The sequence below is a fragment of the Hydra vulgaris genome, chromosome 05 (genome assembly GCF_038396675.1).
Source record: "Hydra vulgaris chromosome 05, alternate assembly HydraT2T_AEP".
Taxonomy (NCBI): domain Eukaryota; kingdom Metazoa; phylum Cnidaria; class Hydrozoa; order Anthoathecata; family Hydridae; genus Hydra; species Hydra vulgaris.
In genome coordinates this window covers 13,218,060-13,243,074 of record NC_088924.1, presented here as the reverse complement: position 1 = coordinate 13,243,074, position 25,015 = coordinate 13,218,060, and the positions used below count along the sequence as shown (strand labels likewise).

Genomic DNA, 25,015 nt, shown 5'->3' with positions numbered 1-25,015 from the left:
GCCTTTTCTTTGTGTTCTTTAGATCTTGCTTGCCACTTTCTTGTTTCTTTTTTATATGCAATGTGCAATAACATCTCAAAAAATCGAATCCATGCATGAAGACTGGAAAGACCATATTTGAACTCTCTGTTAGTATAATCTATATTAAGGATATCAAGACTATTCATATTTTTTGGAGAGACACCACACACTGAACAGCATTGGTATGAGTTATTTTTTTCAGATAATATTGTTTGAACCTTCCCATCAATCATTGTAAGTTCAATAATACAATTCACTTCAATAGAAGATCCGCAAACCTCTAATAAAATCATACCCAAGCTTTCTATCTCACTTTTAATGTACTGATCTTCTTCAATCACAGGTTCCTTGGATTCCATTTTGTATGCAAATCTTATGGGTCTACAATAGGCTGTGGAGGACGACTTTTGATTTCTCCAAATAGGCACCTTTTCGTTGCTGTTGTTAAATCCAGTCAAATCCAATGGGACAAGACAAGTAATAAATAATGATTCTTCACGCTTTAAATCTCTGTTAATGTCGGGTTCTGATAAAACTTGTTTATAAATGCTTTGGCCAGTAGCACCATCAAAACCAGCCTTACACGTTAGTGTCATTGTTTTTATTGCTTTGTCGTTCAATATCAAGTGCCTTAGCACAGGTTCCTGAACTGCACAGATTCTTTGCAAAGTATGAGTCATTAAATCTTTTAAAGGAACTGAAGCTGAATAGTCCTCCACTGTTATGTTCGCAGGATAACATTTCAATTTTGCAATTTTCTGACATCATTGTAAGCGGGGTAGATGTTATATTCTTTCTCCAAGGCTCCGCTTCTAATCAATTGATAGGAAGCTTTTGTCAGACTTGCATCAATTATTAAAGCCAGTGCTTCGTCTGCTGAATATTTAGTTGCTTTATCTGTATTTGATATATTTAAAACATTCTTGGCAGCAATAACAACAGATTCATCTCTAAATTTTTTATTAGCAGCAAAAAATAATTCATTGGATGAATGAGATTCAATTAAACAAGATACACGCCGTTTTTTAGTTTTATTAGAACTATTATCAAATGCAACTGGTTTTCGACCACGTCTACTTGCAGTTGGTTCATTTTCTTTTTTTCTGACAATTAACTATTCATTAAGCCAGTTCACAAACTTTTTTTCAAAATTTTTCACAGTATAGTTGGCAGATTTCCACTTTTTTTTATACAAGTAAACAAATCGTTGAACAGCATGTCTAAAATCAACGTCTTTAAAATCAGCAAATTTTGGCTGAATAAATTTTAATATATCTTCAGTAATATTTTGTTTTGAAATACTAAGATTGTTTTTTTGGAGAAAATTATGAATGTCTAAGTTTAACAAAACCATATCTAAATAATTATTGTAACAAGTATTTTGTATTTAAAAGTAAAATGTTATAATATATATGCCGCCGGAACTACTAATACTTGTTAGTAATTAAGTTACTACAAGTGTTAGTAATTAAAATTAAAAGTAATTAAATTACTGTCAGTGTTAGTAATTAAATTACTAACAACTACCGAAAATATGTTGTTGCTATGTTATGCAAAGTAAGGTATCCATAGTAACCAAAAAAAGTTAACCTCATAAGAATTCTGAATCTCATTTTAATACATACCCCCAATATTGTGTATTTAGCGCAAGTAAAATACTGTTAAAACAACGTTAATGTAAAAATGAGTTGTTGCTATGCAAAATTTAGTACCATAGCAACCAAGTTAAAACATACATAAAATCTGAACGGGGATTTAAGGGGACGAGCAATCAATTAAAACTCGATTGAAGCATCATATAGCTCAAATAAATATAAGACAACACATGGCAAATTGTGGTAATTATTAGTTATTGTGCGGCAAAAAATAAGTTTCTTAATAAATTTTTTTTTTTAATCTGTGATTTTCAAAGTATAACTGAGATAACATGCTATGACAAATTTATTTCACACATTGGTTTTTCTTATCTCTAAATACTCTAGAATAACATGTACTAATTTTTTGTTTCAAAAACGTAGATGTAATTGAAATATAACACAACGTTGATGTCACCGTTAATTACTTATTTATAATTTTTTTTAATTTATCTCAATATTCAAATGCTTAGAGTCCTGGTAACTAAGGGATTTAATATAAATAAATTATCAATAGATTTCTCCTAATATATGTAGATACTAAAATTAAATAGGTTTTCAAGATTAGACAACTAAAATTTTTCCCATTTTGTCCACCTACTGGCCCACTGTGCACTCGCTTGTATACGATTTTTTTTCTAAACAAATTTTGCCCGTGTTTGCAAAAATTTCTATTTTCTTTTGAATTGCGAATGCTGCAAAAAACGAAAAAACTTGTACTTATAAACCTTAATGCGAAAAGTTGATTAAACTTTGTTAAAAATTTCAATTAGTTCTTTATCAAAAAACTCCAGCTATCTGAGGGAACAGGTAAGTCGAATTCAAAAATCAACCTACCTTAATGCTGATATAAATTTTAGAGAATTAAAACAAAGGCTCATTTTCGACAAATCGAGATTTACAAGGTCGTCGATATTTAAAGCCTATTTACACTGTAAGTTTTTGTTTTTATCACTAAAAAAAAATTTTTTCGAATTTTTAAGGCCGATTTTCACTGATTTTTTTTTTTTTTTTGGTTTTGAGGTATATATATATATATATATATATATATATATATATATATATATATATATATATATATATATATATATATATATATATATATATATATATATATATATATATTTGCAAGTTTAAAATTAAATATGAAGTTATATTAAAAAAATTATTATATAAAGTTTATCAATATTAACAACAACCTAATTTTCAATATCATCCAACTCAATACAAAATTTACCAACTACACATAAATATCACATAAAATTTAAGTTTAATTATTCTTTTTTTCAAAAACAATAATAATAACTTTATACATGATGCTAAGAAGAAACACCTTTTAAACACGTTTATCTGACGTTACCTAAAAAAAGTTCATTAAACGTGGGACAGAACTTTAGCACAAAACATGATTCCGTAAAACGCGGAACCAAATTTGTACCTGTATATATATATATATATATATATATATATATATATATATATATATATATATATATATATATATATAAATAAATATATATATTTATATATATATATATATATATGTATATATATATATGTATATATATATATATATATATATATATATATATATATATATATATATATATATGTATATATATATGTATATATATATATATATATATATATATATATATATATATATATATATATATATATATGTATAAGCTCGAGGCCCAAAATACGAGTAAGCAACAATAAAAATAAAACATATTTCGGGAAATTACCCGAATTTAAATATTCGGGTAATTACCCAAAAGTTATAAAATACCCGTTTCTATTTAAATTGGGTAATACCCGATTGTTTTTAATACCCTTGATACCCGCAGAATAGCCGTAGAAAATACCCGTAGAAATACCCGAAGAAGTAAAAATACTCAAAACAAAACTCAATTCATTTGAGTATTGCTTTGGGTATTTTTACTTCGTCAAAAGAAATTTAAATAAGAATATTTGTACTGAAGGAGTTCAAGTTTCAGGATTAGCAAAAAATTTAAAATAGCTTGGTCATTTTAAATCTGAAATTTCATCCAGTAATTTACTGTTCTCCTTCATAAACACTAGCTGCTCCGTTTTGCTAACACTCAAATTTGTTCTCTTTACAGCGCAAATGTTCCCTGCACTTGAAAGCACTCTTTCAGAAGAAGCAGATGAGGCTGGGATAGCCAGAATCTGCCTAGCAAGCATTGGGTATTTGCTTGCATTGACCCGCCAAAAATTCAAAATGTCCACTGTTTTCTCGGCTGGTGCATCACCAAGGTATTTCTTTACATCCTTTATTACGTTTTCTTTTGCAGTTGAATTCCCTCCTTTGTGCGTATATGATGCTCTATACCTTCATGTGTGGTGATTATCCAACAAAGTAGCCATCAAACTGTCAGGATCCAAAAAGTCAGCGAAATCTACGTTTTGGGATGAGGTTTCAGATGGTGTGGATTGCAGTGTGGAGTCTCTCTCAACAAGGTCTTTCAGTGTGTTCACAAGGGTGTTCCTCGCTAGGTCATAACGGTCTAGTCTTACTGTCATTGCTCCTTTTGCTTGGGGATCCAAGAAATGGGCCACAGTGTACTCCATCTGTACACTTCCACAATGTGGGAATCTTCTGTCAATCTGCAGCAAAAAGTAGTTTGTAGCTTCTTGGATTAAAAGATCCCTCATTAATTTTTGATTTATCTTAAGTCCTAACTTTATTATAACAATCATGGGTACAACCTTATGGATGGTTACTGTCTTGTCGGCAGAAACAGAGTTTGAAAATGCTTCAAACAACTTCAAAATTCTAATGATGGTTTTAACTTTGCTAATTCAGATTCGTCTGGCATCAATTTTTCAATTCTGAGCCAGATATATCACCATCAGGCCCAACTATTTGCTCCATGAAAGAAGCGCAATTATTGATTCCAGCTAGGCTAAGCCTGAATTTCAGCACGTCGGACAGTTCTGTACCAACTTAGTTGTTGTCATTTTAAGGGCCTTTGCTTTGTTGACAAGATTGATCGTCCTTTTTCCTTAGTTTTGAAAAAAGTTTACCAAATCCGTCATCTTTTTGTGAAGTTGATTCCATTGTGGACATATTTACATTTTCTTTTCCTTGTCTTTTGCCGCTAGTGAACCCGTGGTAATCAAGTGGATCTTGTGGTCGACGCACCACATGCTGGTATCAATGTCACTATTTGCTTTTGATCCCTTTTGAATGTTTGCAGCGCCGTCTGTAACAATGGTGATCTAACTCACTGTTTTGGTATTTAACTCTATTTCGTGAACCATATCTATTATCTTGGCGCTAATGTTATTTGCCGTATGGTCCTCTTGAAAATACTTCATTGTGAAAAGGAATCTTCTCAGGCAGAAATTTTTGTCTAAGTAGTGTCCTGTCAAGCTTATGAAAGATTTGTTTCGGCACTCCAGATATCTGATGTTAAGGCAATTCCTTCAAATCCATCTTTTTCTGCATTTAATAACTCAATAATTGTTTTTTTCATATACTTATAGATTTTTGAAATTGCTCTGCAACTCAGTGTATGTGTTGAAGTTTCGTTTTATTGACCTAAAGTAACACTTTTGAGCATGCAAATGAATCCTTTAGCTTTCACTACTAAAAATGGTTTCATCTCTTCTACCACCCACCTAGTGATGTCTGTGATCAGCCTTACTTGATGAATATTATCCTCATCCCAGACCTTTTTAATCTGGGCTTTCCTCTTCTCCGGTTCTTCTCTTGGCTTTTTGGTGAGTGGGTGCTGTGGTTTAGATGGTCCAATTAGTGATTGCAATTCAGAATTATCAGAATTAACCTCAAAAGAGTCATTAGCCCTCATTCTATATGCATATTTTCTTTTCAGTTCTGTAAACAGATCTGCATGTAGGTGTTTGCGCAAAACACTTGCACATCTCTACGTTGCTGTAAATTCTTTATGACACTCTTTGCAGGTGGTTTTGCCGTCATTGGCTTTAGCAAAAAATTCCCATATTTTTGATGGATTGGTCATTTGAAAAGAAAAGAAAAAAGTTTATAAAAAGAAAAAAAATATATATATATTACTTGAATTTTTTTTAAAATTATCCGACTAGCGGGTAGCTCCGTATTTCTGGTTGTTCTGATGATCGCGTATTAAAATCAGGTGGCGTATTAAAACCTGCTACCCAATATAACTACCCGACTAGTAAAAAAAGAGAAGGCCTTAGCATAAAAAAAAAATATATGAACTCAATAAGAAGTATGGGCTTCTCTTTATTTTATAAAATAGCCATAAATAAAAATATAAAAACATATATATATATATATATATATATATATATATATATATATATATATATATATATATATATATATATATATATATATATATATGTATATGTATATATATATATATATATATATATATATATATATATATATATATATATATATATATATATATATATATAGATATATGTTTTTAAAAATATAAAAATATTTATATATACATATACAAATATATAAAAACACATATATATTATGGCTAAAAATAGGCATAAAATAAATGGAAATATGAAAGTAAAATTTTCATATTTTCATTTATTTTATGCCTATTTATGCACGAGATACCTGATTATATTACTCGACTAGCGAGTAGTTCCGATATACGGGTAGTTCCGATGACCAGGAAACAAAAGCAGGTAGCGTATAAAGTAAAACAGTAAATGAATTAAAAAAATAAATTTTTACTTACTTTTATATTTAAGAGGTGAAAGCACAATGTTTAAAAAAAAGCTGTTAAGAATTGAGTATTAATTCCACCTATTCCATAAGAGTATCAATTTTTAGCTAATTAAAAATTATTCCTTTATTTCTACATGGGGTAGGTGGAATTAATACTTACATGGAGTATTAGTTCCACCCACTCCATGTAAGTATTAATTTTTAATCAGTTAAAAATTATTACTTACATAGAGTGGGTGGAACTAATAAAAAAAAATAAAAGTGATATAAAAAGAATTGACATAAAGGTAAATTTAAAAAAACGCAATAATAAAAAAAACATTTAAAAAAATGAACGAAAATACCCGATTGCGTGAAAATTTACCCAATTTTCGGGTACTTCTACGGGTAATTTTATTACCCAATCTTCAAGTACTTCTACGGATAATATTCGGGTAGTTTAAATCGGGTAATACCCGACCCGAAGCTTAACTAGATTTATTTAAAATTACTCGTCTACGGGTACCCGCGGGTATTCGGTCGAGTTTTCGCTCCCTTATGTAGAGATATATAACATGGGAGTTACTAAAAAATAGTATACATGTGTGTGTGTTTGCGTTTGTTTATATAAGCGTGTGTGTATGCATTTAACTTTTAAATTTTATATTGTACTACTAGAAGGAACCTTTAAGTTGCGTTTACTCATTGATTTTTACGCTTGATTCGGCATGTAGTTGTGTTACTAAACCTTCTAGCACACTGTATTGGCAATTAAGAACTTAAAGAAGCCTATAGAAATAGCTTATATAATGGAAAAACGAAATTAAACTTAATACTTTTCTCAAGTGGTCCGAAAAATATTTAAATTCTTTTGGCATAGAATTGTATTTAAACCTAATCATTTTTTTACTTTTATCACGATCTTTGAAGAACGATCTGAACAAATTGAACTGCAATTACTCGACAGTGTATCTTATTAATTTTTTTCAATACGTTCTTTACAATCATTACGCATTTTATTAGGCGTTCTTAAGTTATAGAGTTATGCAGTTATACAAGATATCACAAAACTCGACATTTTTGATTAGCTATCTTTAGAAAGATGCAAATCCAGGTTTGCGATTTTACAGAAAACCTAGAAACAGAACGTGAATTTTTTTGTTTGCATGCGAAACTTTTTTAAAAAAATTCAAAACCAACTTGGATCGTCGTCACATATTTTTTTTCTAGCACATGTTGTGATAAAATATCACATCACCCTAAAATATCACATACCCCATAGAAAAAACGAAAACGAGAATATTCTTTCGAGTTGCGGCATTTAGAAGTGTTTCAAGTAAGTTCGAAACATTCCAGTTCATAAACAATAGGGGAGAAGGGGCAGCTTTGAACATTTTTTAAACTTTTTTTTATACATCAATATTTTAATTAATCTAACCACTTTTTTCTGAATAGTCAAAACAATGATTAAGGAACAAAACTGCAATGTTTTATTAAATTCTGAGCTAAAAATTCCTATAAAAAGTTAGAATTCTTATTTCTTTAACACGCGTGAAAATGTTCAATACTGCCCCAACCTGAGGTAGCTTGCAACACACCTGGGGCAGCTTTGAATTATCTCTGGCAAATTGAAATAACTAGAGATTACATTTTTTTTTAAATAGAGCATTGATTTACTTTTAAATTTCATTAAGTTTAGGTTTCTAATAGTAAAAATAGTTTTTTTTTAAATACAATCTAATCTTATAATCACTTTAGAGAAATGATCAAACAAAAGTTATATAAAGCTATTTAAGCTGTAAATAGAAGCAGCTTAAAAAAAAGCTAACAAAACTAACTAAACTTTAAACTTAAAAAAACCCAATTATTTAAATGGTTATGGATAAAGTTTAAGTTTCTATTAGTAGCTATAGATAAAACAAGGGTTATGTTAAAATATTAAAGCATCAACTGATCTAATTAAAATCTTGCACTTCAAAAGCACAAATGTTTGTGTTAGTGCATTGTTTAATATGGTATTGTATTATAGAACATTTAAAAAACACTAACAATGTAACAAAGAATATATATATATATATATATATATATATATATATATATATATATATATATATATAATAAACCTCAAATAATTTTTAAAGAATCATTACAAGCAACAAAATCTAAACTTTCAAAAAAAAACTGTGTAAAAAATCAAAATAATTAAAAGTTAAGATAACTCAACATAGATTAAAGTATTTTTTGTTTTAGCTTGGCTTTTGAGGATCTAGTTTTGTAAGTTTCTTGTTTTTCAGTTCCTAATTATGTTTCAAGTCTTGCCTTGGGTAAAAGATAAGATTTTTTTATTCTCCTCTTTCTGGGGTGTCTGTAAAAATCTTAGATTTCCCACTTTTTCTACCTTTATTAGTTTTTTTACGAGGTAGAGCTTTTGGATATGGTCTTACTGATTCATGTGTTATTGTGTGCTGTGATTGTAAGGCATTGCTTGTAATTTTTTGCTCATTATCCTTATAATTAATCATACAATCTTGTTTTTGCATAACTATGTCTTCAGGTGTAATAGGAATTTGATGTGAATTATCAAAGGTAGCTATACTAAATATTTCTGTCAGAGGGCGATTAGTTACTTCAGCACTTTGAAAGTTGTCAGTGCAGAAAACAAGTCGTGAAAAAGAATATATTGCAGATGTGGAAAAATCTGCAACAATATTCCTAGCAATACATGTTGTGGTATATGCTGGTGTCACTATGCCAACTAAATCATGTACTGTCATTGTTTTTCCTGGATTGCATACAAGTCAATCATTCTGAGAAATAAACAGTTTATGCTTGAAAAGACCATTAACTGCAACATCCAAAGGTTGCATTCTAAGAGTGCAGTGAGGAGGAAATGTTAAAACTACCATTCCGTTTTCACAGCAATAATTAAAGGCATCTAATATACAATGGCTTTCATGATTATCCATTAAGAGTAAAACAGTATATTTAGTTGTCAAACCAAGCTTGGTCTTAGATAATTTTTTATACTTCTTTATTCTGTAATGTAAAGTATTACGTTTTATATTATAAATTTTAGCAGCATTGCTTGGCCTCATTTATCCATTAATAATTTGAAGAACAGCATTATTAATATCTTCCTCTATGACTTCTGTCACTCTTTTTTTTATGATTCTGAACCATTTTTAATATTAGACAATCAAAATTTAGGCCGTAATAATCAAGCAATAAAGTGCGAGAAGTTTAAACGGTTCAAAGGTGCCCCATTCGTTTTATTCAAAACTGTCCCAACAGAATTTTTAATAATAAACGATGATTTTTTCAAACAAAATTATCTTAATTATTGATATTTTCTGCTTAATTGTAAATGTTATGAACTATTCTATCGAATTATTCAAAACTGCCCCATTATTATTAACGAATTATTCAAAACTGCCCCAACAGCATTTTAAATAATAAACGATGATTTTTTCAAACAAAATTATCTTAAGTATTGATATTTTCTGCTTAATTGTAAATGTTATGAACTATTCTATCGAATTATTCAAAACTGCCCCATTATTATTAACGAATTATTCAAAACTGCCCCAACAGCATTTTAAATAATAAACGATGATTTTTTCAAACAAAATTATCTTAAGTATTGATATTTTCTGCTTAATTGTAAATGTTATGAACTATTCTATCGAATTATTCAAAACTGCCCCATTATTATCAACGAATTATTCAAAACTGCCCCAACAGCATTTTAAATAATAAACGATGATTTTTTCAAACAAAATTATCTTAAGTATTGATATTTTCTGCTTAATTGTAAATGTTATGAACTATTCTATCGAATTATTCAAAACTGCCCCATTATTATCAACGAATTATTCAAAACTGCCCCAACAGCATTTTAAATAATAAACGATGATTTTTTCAAACAAAATTATCTTAAGTATTGATATTTTCTGCTTAATTGTAAATGTTATGAATTATTCTATCTTATAAATAACATTAAACATCTCACAAGTAAGAAACGTGGTCAGGAAAATCTTACAACTTTACATCGAAATGTTTACGATTTGTCCTCAAAAACAAATTAAGTTAAGAAAAATACTACTAAAAACAGGTGACAGCTGCAAGGGTAAATATTATCATCACATAGCATTTTTTCAAAGCTACTCTCGTTCAAAGGGTCCCCCCTCTCCCCTACATTAAAAACGCAACGAGATTCATAAAAACGATTTAGGACGTGGCCAGAAATAGGTCAGTTTACCCTACATTGTTTATGTACTTGAATGTTTCGGACGTACTTAAAACACTTCTAAGTGCAATAACTCGAAAGCGCATTCTCGTTTTCATTTTTTCTATGGAGGATCTGATATTTTAGGCGGATGTGATATTTTATTAGAGTACATAAGACTTTAATGCTCAGTTGAAATATAAATTGAAATTTATTTAGTAACAGTTTCAATGTCTGTAATAACAAAATATTCTTGCCTTGATTCATTGAATGATTCTCAATCTGAAAAATAAAACATTAGCTTGTCTTGGAAAAAGAAAATTGGAAAAAAAATTGAAAAAGAAATTAAAATCAGTAAAGCATATTATTGATGAAATCCATTTTAAAGCAAAAAAGACATGAAATTCAAAAAAAGACATGAAATTCAATATAATTATAAAGATAAAAGTAAAAACAACAATGATTTTTTAAGTAATAGTAACAATAGCAAATTATATATACATATATATATATATATATATATATATATATATATATATATATATATATATATATATATATATATATATATGTATATATATATATATATATATATATATATATATATATATACATATATATATATATATATATATATATATATATATATATATATATACATACATATGTATATATATATATATATATATATATATATATATATATATATATATATATATATATATATATATATATATAATAATAAATTATTTATTTGATAACGATAACTGCTTGCTGACTTAATAAATATTCTGTTGTTCTTTTTCTTTTTTTTTTTTTTTTGGAAATTTAATTCATTGGCTTTAATCAAATTAAGAACTATAAGTTAATGTATGTAGAAATACCCTAGAGAATATTTCTATTAAAAATCCTTTGACAACTGCAAATAGAAATCCGATAAGATTTCAAACAAGATTAAATAGGATTCCTGTACATATAAAACTATAAGATATTAATATCTCAAGTTTTATATGTACACGAATTTTATTTATTCTTGTTCCAAAATCTTATAGGAGTTTTAATCGTAAAGACAACAAATAAAAATTTCCTATAGTTTTATATATACAGAAATTCGATTGAGTAGGATTTCTGTAAATAAGGTTTTGGAACAGGATTTTTTAGGGTTTCTGTACGTCCATACCATATCTTATAGGATAAGACTCCTATAAGATTTTGGAACAGGATTGTATAGGAATCCTATCCTAAAGAAATTCCTATGGGTTGTGTTTAATTGCATTATCCTATAAAAAATTCTAATCCAATTTCTTATAGGAATGTCCTATATCCATTTTACAGGATATCCTATAAGAATTTTTGACTGGGGTTGCCTAACTCACTGAAATTTCTGAAATATTTGCCGGCAATACAAACTTTTTTCTAAAACTTTATTGCAGACTAATTTCGTTGATTTGCCCGATCGTCTACGCTTAAAAATGGTCAAACACTTGGTTACTTAAATTAAACATTTCAAAATGCTGTGTTATCCATTATGGTAAAACCAATCCTACAATGTACAATGTACAGTTACTTTTTGCAAAATAACTAAGCAATAAATGAAAGTCAAAGAAATTCTACTAAAGAGCGTGATTTAAGAGTCATATAACACCTAATCTCAAGTGGAGCACACATTCAATCCGTTATCTCCAAATCTCTACAAGTTTTTGGCATGCTAAGAAAGACATTCACCATTATTGATGAAAAAATGGCTCTCAAATTACATAAATTGCTTATAAGATCGCACCTTGAATATTCGGTGTCTGTTTGGGCCCCGTATTTAAAACCTGACGTAGCTTTGATTGAATCTGTTCAACGTAATGGGTTTCAAGCTTGAGACATCTTCAATACTACGAAAAACTAAAAAGACTAAATCTACCATCACTTAAGTTTCGGCGCCTTATTATGCAATCTTATCCAAATTTTTAAATTAATGCATTGATTTGATATAATTAATGATATATATCAACCAAAATTTATTAACTCCTTGTCACATGGTCACCATCTTAAAAAAGGCTGTTCCAAACTGTCTTCCAAAACACAAGCAACTATATAATAGATCAGCAAAATACTGGAAAAAACTACCCGAGCAAGTAACTTTCTATTAGTTGTACTTTCTTTTAAAATTAGAATAAATCACTAGTTGTGGATAATATTCGGAACTAATATTTATAAAATTGGTTGTTTATAGTAGGGTGTTTTCTCTGCTCGCTGTATTTATATATTGTATGCATATTTTACGGCTGCAGTTATAATAATAATAATATATAATAATAAATGTATATAAAAAAAGATTAAATTGAAAAAAAAATTAATTAAACAACTTTTATTTTATAATTATATCGCAGCAGTGAACACTAAAACAGTTTAAACTAAACTTAGTTTATTATCGGAACGGCTAAGCAATAAATACAAGCCCCATAAAAGTACGCGGTAATGAGGGAAGTTTGGGAACCGTGGATTGAGGGGCACAGTGACTAAAAGGCATTTTCTCAAAAAATTAGAATTGTTCATCTTAGTAATATTATCATTTTATGTACTCATATATCAGCAATCTTTATTTATAGTTGTTGCCACATAATTTTTGACTACAGGTTTTTGGTAGGTAACTTTTTTTTTTATCTAACTAAAGTAAATTTTCTTGTTTGTTATGGAGATCATGGTTGAAATAAATTTAAAAGTTGAAATTTTTCATTCGGATTATTGATATTTTTGCTTCCTTTTAGTAGTTTACCTTTTCTTTTAACAACACTCATGTCCTAAGAAATTAGACTTAAACTTAATTTGTTATGGTGGGGCACACTGAATCGGGGTATAGTGAAAAGGTTGATTCACTATGGCCCATTAATGATTTCAAAGATTAAATTCATGCATTTTTAACAAACAAATTACCCGAAAATGAATTTATTAGTCTCAAGTTATAAATAATAAATTTGAATAAGTTTTTAATTTTTTTATATTTTAATTTGTTAGTTAATATTAGTTTTGTTATCAATAATTTTTTTTTTTATCCTCAATTTTCAAAATGTCTATAATTTCGATTTTTAATTTCGATACTTATCTAATTAATAAAAGTATGCCAAAAGTATAGTGTACAGCAGTGTTTCCCAACCTTTTTAGTGCCATACCCCACCAAAGCTCATAAAAACCTAAAATGTCCCCCCATGTTACATATGAATAATTTTTAATATTATAAGTTTTTCATAAGTAGCATAAATGATATACTGCAGTAAGAAATCACAAAAAGTTATTTATTAAACAAAAAAAACTTAAGTAAACAAAATATAGTAAACAATATATAGGTAAATATAATAAAATACATCCGGTATTCAAGTCTAAAATAAATGAAATTTAGTGAGATCCTTGTGCTTGATGCTGGTTACAAAGAGATTTTATATTGGGTTCAAATTTTGTTAGCTTCATTTTTAGATCTCCCCATTGTGTTATATCCAAACGATTTCGTTTTTGAAGTAACAAATCAGTTATGGCTCTAAATCCACATTCTGCTTAATATGAAGAAGGAAACGGTAATAATAGTTTTCTTGCACATTCTATTGTGTTTGGATATTTAATTTTGGTCTGTTCAAAAAACCATGCCATCGATCCTTTTATAATAATACAGTTTTAACTGACTCATCATTCTGCAATTTCTGCTAATTCTTCTTGGTACTGCATATTTGAAATATGAGATAATTTAACTAACATTGGCTGCATCAGCCAAGTTGGAAAATCAATTTCTTTCACATCGGAAAATCTTCCTTTTAAATCAGCTGATAAGTTTTTTAGATGCTCGACAATATTAAGTATAGTGGTATCAGTTACTTCACATTTTTGAAGCCAATGAAACTTTTCAAAGTGTTTTTGGTAAACGTCTTTTTCAAATAGTTCAATAAACGTAATAAAACCAAATATCTTCGCTTTTGCATCAACAAGAGTTTTATTTGTTCCTTGAAGTTCTTTGTTCAATATATTTAGTTTTTCAAAAATATCGGTTAAATAACTCAAATATGCCTTGAAATCAATCGTTAACAGATGTTGCATTTCAGTTTTGTCGCTTAAAAAATTTCTAAGAGTATCAAACAGTTCCATAAATCTTTTTAAACAGTTCCCTTTTGAAATTCATCTTACTTCAGTGTGAAGTAAAAGTCTTTTTAAAAAGATTTTTAACTACCAAGTTTTCCCTGTAAATAACACAGTGCACAAAAAGCATATCTGGATTTTCATCTTTTAAGCAACCATTTTTTTTTTACCATGATATTAGGAGCACCATCAGCACAGGACGATATATATTTTTCATCGGTATTTTATTCGTATCTAAGTAACTTTTTAGAGTACTGTATATATCTTTAGCGGTAGGGCTGCTTTTTAATGATTTTCAAAATAACATTTCTTCAGCAAAATCATTATTATCAATGTATCTGACATATGCAAGTAATACTGCTTCGCTGTCTTTCAATCTTGATTCGTCCATATGCACCAAAAAAAGTCTTGTTTTTAATTTTTCGATAAATTGTATTTCAACATCTTTACTCAGTTTGTCGATTCTTCTACTGACAGTATTGATATTTAGTGGCATGGTTTTCACGTCTTGGTCATCTTTTCCAAAAACAGTTTTAACAAACGTTGATATTGAAGGCTTAATTAACTGCTCTCCTATTGTACGATTTTTCCCAGATTTAACGATGAGTAATGAAATTTGATAGCTAGCCTCAAGAGTGCGATTAGTATTAACATTATGAGCAATAAAGAGAGACTTTAAAGTTGCTCTTTTTTCATAATTTTTCTTTAAAATTTGAAAATAATTCAAATTTGAATTAATTTGATCTTTATGTTTTGCCTTCAAATGTGCTTCAAGATGACCTGGTTTCATTGATTTATTGCATTAAAAAGCATTGTTGGCATAATGGTCAAAAAGGTAACCGTGCATCATGGACAGAAGGTATGAAACCAAATTTTAAATACTCTTCCGAGTACTGCCGAATTTTTTTCTTACTTGCACTACTCATGGGCTAAAAAATGAGTTTTAAAAATATATATTTTGTAATGTTTTGTATTTTTAAGGAAATTAAAAATATATATTTTGTGATGTTTCGTATTTTTATTTATTATTGAAAGAGAATCCACGTTGGTTGTTGTATTATATTTATTTCTATATTTGAATATTAAATTATAAACAACTAGTTATATATAAACTGTGTGTAGTCTTCTCGACTTGTTATTCCAACTGTTATTATGCTTAGCGCTATGGCTTTTGTGAGAATTCCTCGTGCGGAATTAGTGTCTCAAAGGAATACTTTCGCAATAAGTTTTCGTGCAATTCTCCAAAGGAAATTGCTTATTCTTCAATCACTAATCGTCATTCTGAACTACCCAGCGGGCATTTATTTTTAAAAGTTACGTTCTAAAAGTATTTTAAATGTCTTTTAAACGTCTTCTAAACATTCTTACAAAAAGAACATTTAAAAGACATTTAAAAAACGTTTAAAAGACATTTAGAACGTAACTTTTGAAAATAAATGCCCATAGGGTAGCGTTTGAAATGATTGTCCAGAGGGAATATTTTCGTAACAATCATTGCATATTTCTTTATTTTTCTATGAGACATCTAAATTCTAAATAATTAATTAAATATATTTACAATTATATTTACTTACCAATTATATTTAAATATCACTTATTTTATTTATAAATGTGTTAAAAACTTGAAAACAACGATAAATTGGAACAACTGCTTTTATTTCTAGTAAGCACAGCACTGCTTTTAAAAGCACATTGACAGAATGATACAAGCAACTGATAATCCTAGTCCAAATTCTAGTTTTCCGAATCAAATCCTAGTTTTCCGAATCCTAGTTTGCCGAAGCAAATCTCAGTTCTCCGAATGCATTCCAGCGAAAAAATTTTGCATGATGCACTTCATAATAGACGTTTCCTGGAGATTCGACTATGTGGTTAAATTTAGACTGAAAAAGTCCTTTTTTATCTATTGCCCCCGAACAATCGACTTGTCCCCTGAAAATTTCCTACGCCCCACGTTTGGAAACACTGGTGTACAGTGTCTTTACTCCCTCAGCCTCAAAGTTATTTGGCTATGACCCTATTCACTATCATTAATTCACGATTGTGTTAATTTATTCACTGTGAATCACTTAAAAAAAATACATACTTTAGCTTCTCCAACTTCCCCTACTTTGCTTTTTATTATGATCAGAAAAATGCTGCTGGAACATATTTGTTCCAATAAATAATTAGGCAAAAAAATTACAAAAATACGTAGGCGAAAAAATCCAAAAATCCGAAAAAGTCCGAAAAGGTTCCGAACTTTGAGCAATAAAGTCAGACGTCACATTGCTTGACTGCGCCTGGAGCTTTACACTGCAGTGTGGACCAATTTTTTTTTTTAATCTAATATATTGATTTGCTAAAAATGTTTCAGTTAAAATCTTTCTTTTTTTTTTCTTTTTTTAATATAAATATCTTTAGCAGGCAAACATAAATGAGGCAAATATAACCTGATGTTAAGTGGCTGAAGGCAAATTAATTTTCATTTGAAAAAAAAATTTGCTAAACAAATAAGATTAAATAAAACAAACTTGATAAAATGTATTTGAAAAAAAATGTAAAGAGATTTAGTGAGCATGATAAGAATCATTATCAGCAGATGCAATTCTTAAGAATATATTCAAGTTTTTATATTTTTATGGCATTAATTTAACTTATCAAGACAAATGAACACTGTTACAACAGTGTTGATTTTTCTTGATGAGTGAAATTTATGTCACAAGAATATAAAAATTCCTTGAGAACTCTTAAACAAATTTATGAAAAATTTTTTAAATTTCTAAAGAAATTCTAAAAAAATTAAAAGAAAAAACTCTTTAAAAAAAAACATAGACGAAAACAGGAAAGCAGACAAACAGATACTTATTTCCGATACTAAACAAACAGAAAAAATTAATGACAAAAAAAAAAAAAAGATTTGAAAAAGCTTAGTTTTTTCAGATATTTCGTCATTTTTGTTTTTTCAGATATTTCGTCATTTTTTGTTTTCTGTTTGTTTAGTATCGGAAATAAGTATCTGTTTGCCTTCTTTCCTGTTTTTTTGTTTTGTCTGTTTGTTGATTTTTATGCCTGTTGTTTGTTTGTTTTTATTTAATTCCTTTTATAAATATTTTTAAAAGATTCTTAATCACTTGATCTTTTACTTACTTTGGGGTCGTCCATAAAGGACTTTATATTTTAAATTTATAATTTAGAAATATATGTGTGATGCTATTAACTTCTGTGTAATTTTGCCTTTCTATTTTTTTTTTTTTTTTTAATGTTGAATGTAGTTTTTATATCGTTTTTTATATCTTTTTTTTTCCAACTTTTGTTATTGTAGTTACTATTGTAAGTTATTATATTTACTATTATTACTATTATTGTTATTATTGTTATTGTTACATTATCATTATTTAACTATTACTCCTTTAATCAGATTGTTGTTGTCATTTATTCGATCAGATTACGTTGGTTTATTATTAACTGTATCCACTTATCAAAAATTTATTTTGTAATAAACCGATACTCAACATTTTAGTCGCTTATAATTGCCTAATTTCAAGACATTACGAGAAGTGAAACCTTGAAATTAGATTATCAAAATGACTTTCAACGATGAGTAACTTCATCATTAACACTCATTTCCAAATTATTTTAAATTAAATTATCATGGTTATCTAAAATTATCATGGTTATTAATTGTAGTATTACTAATTTTAATTAATAATTTCAATTTTATTTTATACTTTTATTATATACTGATTACTATTGGAATGATTGTAAAGGTAAATAATATTTTGCTGTTGTTCTTGAATGATAACTTTCCATAACACCGTACTACTTACTAGATTTACTTTAGAAGATATATGTTTGTAGGATAGGCTGGTAGACATTAATAAAAAATGTTTAATATTCAAGTTGTCTTACTACAATAAATGCTCCACAATAATTTCATCGACAGTGTTGAATAACTCAAATTGTAGCAGAATTTTCTGGTTTTATTAAGTTTCAGTGAATTTGAAAATGTCTAAGAGTTTATTTAGTACAATATCATAAATGATTGCAAATTATTTTATGGCATAATTTGAATACCTAAAATTAGTGCAGATAGCACAGAAGGTCATGGAGTATTTATTTTTTTTTTTATTTTTCATTTTGGTTTAATAAAATAAAAAAAATCAAGTTAACTCTAATTAATGATAATTAAAGTTAGTTTAATTACTAATTGAATAAAGAAGTAAACAGAAATCGACTCAAAAAAGATTGCAACCCCATTGCAATTGTTTCAAATAGCTTTCCCCCGCCCCACCCGCCCCCTTCCCTCTCTTTCCTAGAGACTTAATATAAAAAGTAGTTATATTAAAAACCTTATTAAGAAAACTTTAGTTACATGTGTGAATAAGAACAAAATTGTTGGCTTGTATGCTTTTTTTTGTAATGTTTTCTATAATTTAAATTTATTAATTATTGTAGACTTTTTTTTTAGCTATTTGCAAATAATCTTTTTTTTATATAGTTATATTTTTTATATTATATATATTTTTTAAATAGTTATATTTTTTATATTATATATTTTTTTTATATAGTTATATTTTTTATATTATATATATTTTTTAAATAGTTATATTTTTTATATTATATATTTTTTTTATATAGTTATATTTTTTATCTTATAACATGTAATATTTTTATAGTACTTCATTACGGTAAATGCGCATTGGTAGAACGCTCGCTTCGATTCCCATTACATCTCTGGTGGTTGGTAAACTTGTTTGTCCACGCAGCGGCCTCGTTTCGTTTTTTCGCAGTTAAAAGGTTGGCAGAGGGTTGTAACGTTATTTTTTTTTTAAATGGAGTGACCTTCTACGCTGTAGTAGCGCCTTTGAAAGATGAGTGCAGTTAAAATTAATTTTTTTGTTTGTTTGACATGAGAAATTTTAACGCGTTAATTTTTAACGGTTTTCGACAAAAAGTCTTTATGGTCTGCACACTAACACATTTTTAAATTTATATGCCCTTTTTCAATTTTCTTATTAGTGACGTAACATGCGGTCCTAAATTCGCTGTACAAGAAAAAACTTGATGTTGACTTGATGTTGAAAAATGACAAGAAAAAACTTAATTAAAATTTACTTTTTTAAAAAAAGATTTTATTAAAAAAATTTTATTTGTAACTTTAAATGATTGGTGCTTTTAATGAATGGTACTATTTAATTGCAAAATACCTCATTTTAGACTTTCTGTTTTATAAGGAAGACAAGATTGTTTGAGAAAACAATTTCTTATTTTAAACTTTTAAAGTTAAATATATTCGATCAACAACTTTAGATTGATTCTCGGAGAAATTTTCAACTAAACTAAAATGATCTTCGTTTTCAAAGGCGCAAACATGAACATTCAAGTTAAACTTTGAAACATGTTCACAAAACTCTTGAGTTTGTCTTTGAAATTCTTCGGACTCTTTAGTGCCGAAAAAAAATAAAATGCTCTCTGTTTGTAGTTTATCACAGCATTGGTATAAGCTCAACGTGTCAGCACTTTTGTCGTCGATTTGCAATAACTCATTCATCTTGGTCTTAATTAAATGAGTGACATCATAAACTCCGCTTATTAAAACCAAGGATTTAATGTACATTTTGCTTTCACGAGCAAACGCAAATGCTAAATATGCTCCAGCCGAATGACCAATAATGCATAGTTTAAACTCTGGAAAACGAGATTTTATAGTGTCAAATGCCTTTAAGACTTGTTTTTTTATTTCAAATATACTAACTGTAGGACATAAATCGTACCCAACAACGGCAACGGGGTGTCCGTTTTGTAAAAAAGGTTTGGCTATCATTGAATACATTTCTTTGTTCCCTTCGTACCAAAATCCACCATGAATATAAACAAAAAGTATTTTGTTATCGCTTACTTTTTCAGGAAAGAAAAAATCAACTCTTTCTCTATCCGAATCTCCATACGGTACATTTAATTCGCATTGAAACTTGCTTCTGACAACTTCAGACTCATGCAAAGAAAGTTTCAAATAATGCTCCAAGCATGCATCTCTGCTAGAATGTTTTGAGGTCCAGTAGCTGGGAGTGTATTGTTTTTCAAAGTATGTGTTATCCATTTTTAACGGTATGATAAAACCGTTTAACTCTTTATTCTCGTATACCTTCGTAGTGCCACAATTCTTTTTACTTGTTGTGTCACAGTTCTCGTTATTTGTCGTGCCACAATTTTCAGAAGTTGTTTACACAGAAGTTGAAAAAAGTACGGTATTAATGAACAATTTATTTCAATTTAATGAGAAAACAATTAAAAGCTCATACTAAGTGTTGCGACAAGTTTCTCCAAAACATCTCTATATCATCGGCTAATTAATTAAACCAACAAACTGTAAATCTCTAAAATAAACAAGCACGTTAAATAAACAATATATAATAACAAAAACTGAATCAACAAACAAAAAACTTTTAAAATAGTTAATTTTTGGTCTTTATCTTAGCTTACTTAAAATTTTTAAAAGCTAAACAAACTTTTTGTTTAAAATTTTTAAAAGCTAAACAAACTAACGATGTGTGGAAAATAAATGAGTAACGATTTAAAAATCGTCTACAAGTTACGCAACGTAATCGTCTATAAGTTACGCAACACTAAGTTAATTAAAAAATTTTCAAAATTTAAAAGAATCATTTGCTCTTTTGCCGAGCCATTTTCATTGTATTAAATTAGCGATTAATTAAATTAAATTAATTTTTAAATTCAATTAAATTAACTAAATAAAAAGTTAAAACTTTTAACTTAATTAATGACTCTACGAAGGAAAATTTTCGACTTTTTTGTTTTGTTTATTTGTAGAAGTAATATTTGCGTAATATGTTAAGTCGACGTATTACGAGGCGTAAACGTTGTTGATTAAAGATTTTGCAAAAAATCCAAATCTATAAGGGATTCCTGTTACAATCAAAATAATTATATTAACAAAAATTGTATACTAAATTTAAAAAAAAAAATTATTCAAATGAAACGTTCGAGTAACTTTATTTAATCCAAAGTAACGAGCTAAATAATTGAAAAATCAACTTAACCGCTATTTTAATTGGATTTTAAAAAATTGATTGTCGGTTGGTCTGTAAAGGTTTAAAGCAGTTAGTAAAGAATAGTGTTGTTATCCACTTCGACTTAATCAAGGTAGCAGGAAAAAATCCCACCGGAAAAAATCCACCAGGATTTTTTTTTATAGTGTATAAAATAAGCGATATATCAATATAAAAGTTGTCTATAATATAAATATTTTATACGTACGTATAATACAAACAGAACATTGATCCTTCATTTTTCATAGATCGAGTGACAAATAGGTAGAACGTGGAGTGCCGCTACATTGACTAAGGGTATTGGTTTGGGGAGGCAATCTACCAATTTCAAAGTAATACTTTTTCTTTAAATTTTAATATTTACGGGGGATTTTTCGCGGGGAATTTTTTCTCAGAGGGATTTTTTCCGGAAGGATGTTTTCTTTAAACTCTAAACCTATAGTCGCACAGTGGGACGAAATCCTGATTTTGTGGCCAAAATTCCCAAATTACCTACATAAGGGTTTTCGAGGTCGCTGATTAGGAATCTGAGGTCAGATTTAAAAAAATCAAAATGGCGGCTCTAATATGGCGGCCAAAACTGTTCATACGTTGAAAAAATGAAATCTCATGTAGTTTGGTTTTCAAGGTCATTGCTAATGATTCAAGAGTTAAATAAGAGCAAAAACATTGCAAAATTATTTTCAAATTTATACTATTAATAAAAAAACAGAAATTTGTAATTTTATTTTTATTTTTTTAATTGGTAAAAGAATAACTCACATATATGTAAAAAAAAGTGTTTCTTTAATCCTAGTAAAAAAAATCACGTATGTCATATTCATCAATGTTCGAATCATTCGATTCGGAATCTGATGTTGAACCACTTGTATCTAAATCGAAATCGTTTCTTGTCTCTTGTCTGGTGACTTCAGGTTGTTATAACAATTGTATAGCTTCTCGATGTAGAGATTTTACCGGTATCTGGGGCAATTTCCTGATGCTCGAGAGAAATAGATCTGATGTTAATAAGAGCCTATTAAAAATGTCTCTCATATTCGATTCTCTTGAGCATTTTCTTGAATGATGTAATCTGAAGTTTTTAATGTCCTTATTGCGTGACTCTTGGGCATCTTCAGAAAGTTGTCCAATCGGTAAAAGGGCATACTTTACAATTTCTGCTCCATGGATCAGCAATTTATGTACAGATGTAGGCATGTAATACCACGGATATAAAGCAACAAATAAATGGGCGGTATTTACACAATAGTTTTTGAATTTTTCATCATCTATATCAAACCCGCTCGAAATTACCTGCAAAATAACATAATTTTGGTGAATTAATTTTTCATCGACTCCTGTTATTTCAGCAGATATAGCAGCATTTTAAAAAAAAAGCAACGCGCTGTATTTCCATCGTTAGAGCTTCCATATCCTGGCTTTGGGTCGATCAACGATAAGCCCCATGCATGCAATGTAGATATGCCAAATCTTAAATTATCTGTTGTAATGTCCATTTTTATAATGTTGTTGATGTCATTAAATTCTTTAGAGGAAACTTTGCACAGGAAGCAGCGTTGTGTAGAAGTGGTACCAGTTACTACATTACAGACTTTACCGTCTATCATCGTAAATGACATACAATAAGTTACTGAAATGGATTTTCCATTTTGTTTATTAGCATATGGTGCAAGACCCTCAATCTGTAGTTCAATGTCGGTAACTTCTTTCAATGTTTACTGTACATCTTCATGTACAAATTGCAATTGTATTGGTCTGCAGTATCGCGGAGATGATGGTCTAGAATTTTTCGACACAATAGTTGCTTCACCCGTCTTGTGGTTGTTGTGTATTAATTGTAAAGGTACAAGAGAAGTATAAAAAATGCTTTCATCAGATTTTACAGTCTCAGTAAGTTTTTGTTTATAAACACTTTGACCGCTGCTTCCATCACATCCCCATTTACAGTAAAGTACTAATTTTTGCAGAATTTTCCGGATTTAGAGTATCAATGATATCAGCCTGAAGTTGTATAATTCTAGATGTGGTATGATCAAGTAAAGCCTGTAGTTCAATCTGTGCGCACGAGTCACTAACAGTTGTGTACACAACTGATGGATAACAACGTTTTTTGCTTTTTCTACTTCAAGGTATGATGGGTATAATTTGAATTTATGTGCTCTAGCTACATTTCTTGATAGTTGATAAGAGTGCTTTGATTCTCCGTTTTCGATCATTAAAGAAAGTGCTTCATCTGGGGTTAAAGGTACTTCATTTTGTGAACTAACAGCGGATATATATTTTAAGGCTCTTGTTGGGGTTGTTAATGTGACATCTTTAACAACTTGAACAGCATGTACTTGACCAGAAGTCCTTAAACTCATTTGAGCAGCATATGCCAATTCTTCTGTAGAAAAAGTAGAACGTACTTCTTGAGTCTTTCGCCTCTTTGATCTTTCACTAGATGAAGCAAAGGATTGCGAAGGTCGCCCACATGTTCCTTTTTTATTATCACTCTTCACAATCTTCTCAGATGTTGTGCATTCAGTATTGGATAATTTTGAAAATTATACGGTGCCCTTCAACCATTCTTCATTTTTTTTGAGAAAAAAATCTTCCCATTTTCCTGCTGCTCTCCATCTCGATCGAAAATTTGAAAATAACCGTGATAATGACATTTCATCCTCGCCTACTTGTATCACATGTTCCGTTTTTTTGAAAATTGCATCTGTCAAAACATTAATGATGAATTTATATTCATTTTTTAAACTGTCTTTCACCATAAAGAATATATCTTTTCGTGAAAATTCAATATTTGAAGATTTGGAAGACTCTGTAAAAAAAAATACAGTAATAACTGCTGAAAGTTCTTTGAGGACTATTCTATAAAACTTTGAGATTATCATAAAACGGAATAAGAAGTAACTTTTAAAGCATATATTTAAAATAAAAAATTATTGCATTAAAATGTAATTAGTGCTATTAAATAATGTTAATTCACTAATTTCCATGACCATTAATGCGTGGTGCGACATTAATCTATTAACATAGTTTAATGTCGCACCACGCATTCCTCCATAAAAACTAGTCTCATTATTAAAATGGCACTCAATAGCAGCCAGTTTTTAAATATGTTATATTTAACACTATACACGATCAGTTCTTTGTCAAAAGAAGGTGGATAACCGCGGTTAAATTTTTAAAACGACATTAGAAAATCGATTTTAGATAAAAAATTTACAATTTTTTATATTTATTTGTCGCGCGATTTAAATATGAAAAAAATTAA

The 25,015-nt window shown here is 28.7% G+C and overlaps 3 protein-coding genes across 3 annotated transcripts; all 3 read right to left on the bottom strand.

The window, feature by feature from the left end:
* Positions 1 to 14,251: 14,251 nt before the first annotated feature.
* Positions 14,252 to 14,704, bottom strand: LOC136080189 (zinc finger BED domain-containing protein 5-like). Its single transcript, XM_065796803.1, has one exon. The coding sequence runs from the start codon at positions 14,702 to 14,704 to the stop codon at positions 14,252 to 14,254; it is 453 nt and encodes a 150-aa protein (XP_065652875.1).
* Positions 14,705 to 14,990: 286 nt separating this feature from the next.
* LOC136080188 (protein FAM200B-like) lies at positions 14,991 to 15,485 on the bottom strand. The gene has a single exon (XM_065796802.1). It carries the CDS (start codon positions 15,483 to 15,485, stop codon positions 14,991 to 14,993), a length of 495 nt encoding a protein of 164 aa, XP_065652874.1.
* A 4,436-nt stretch (positions 15,486 to 19,921) lies between these two features.
* LOC136080588 (kynurenine formamidase-like) lies at positions 19,922 to 22,064 on the bottom strand. Its single transcript, XM_065797423.1, has 2 exons — positions 21,956 to 22,064; positions 19,922 to 21,054 (listed from the first exon to the last, which is right to left on the bottom strand). The coding sequence occupies exon 2, from the start codon at positions 20,775 to 20,777 to the stop codon at positions 19,947 to 19,949; it is 831 nt and encodes a 276-aa protein (XP_065653495.1). The 5' UTR covers positions 20,778 to 21,054; positions 21,956 to 22,064; the 3' UTR covers positions 19,922 to 19,946.
* Positions 22,065 to 25,015: the final 2,951 nt, after the last annotated feature.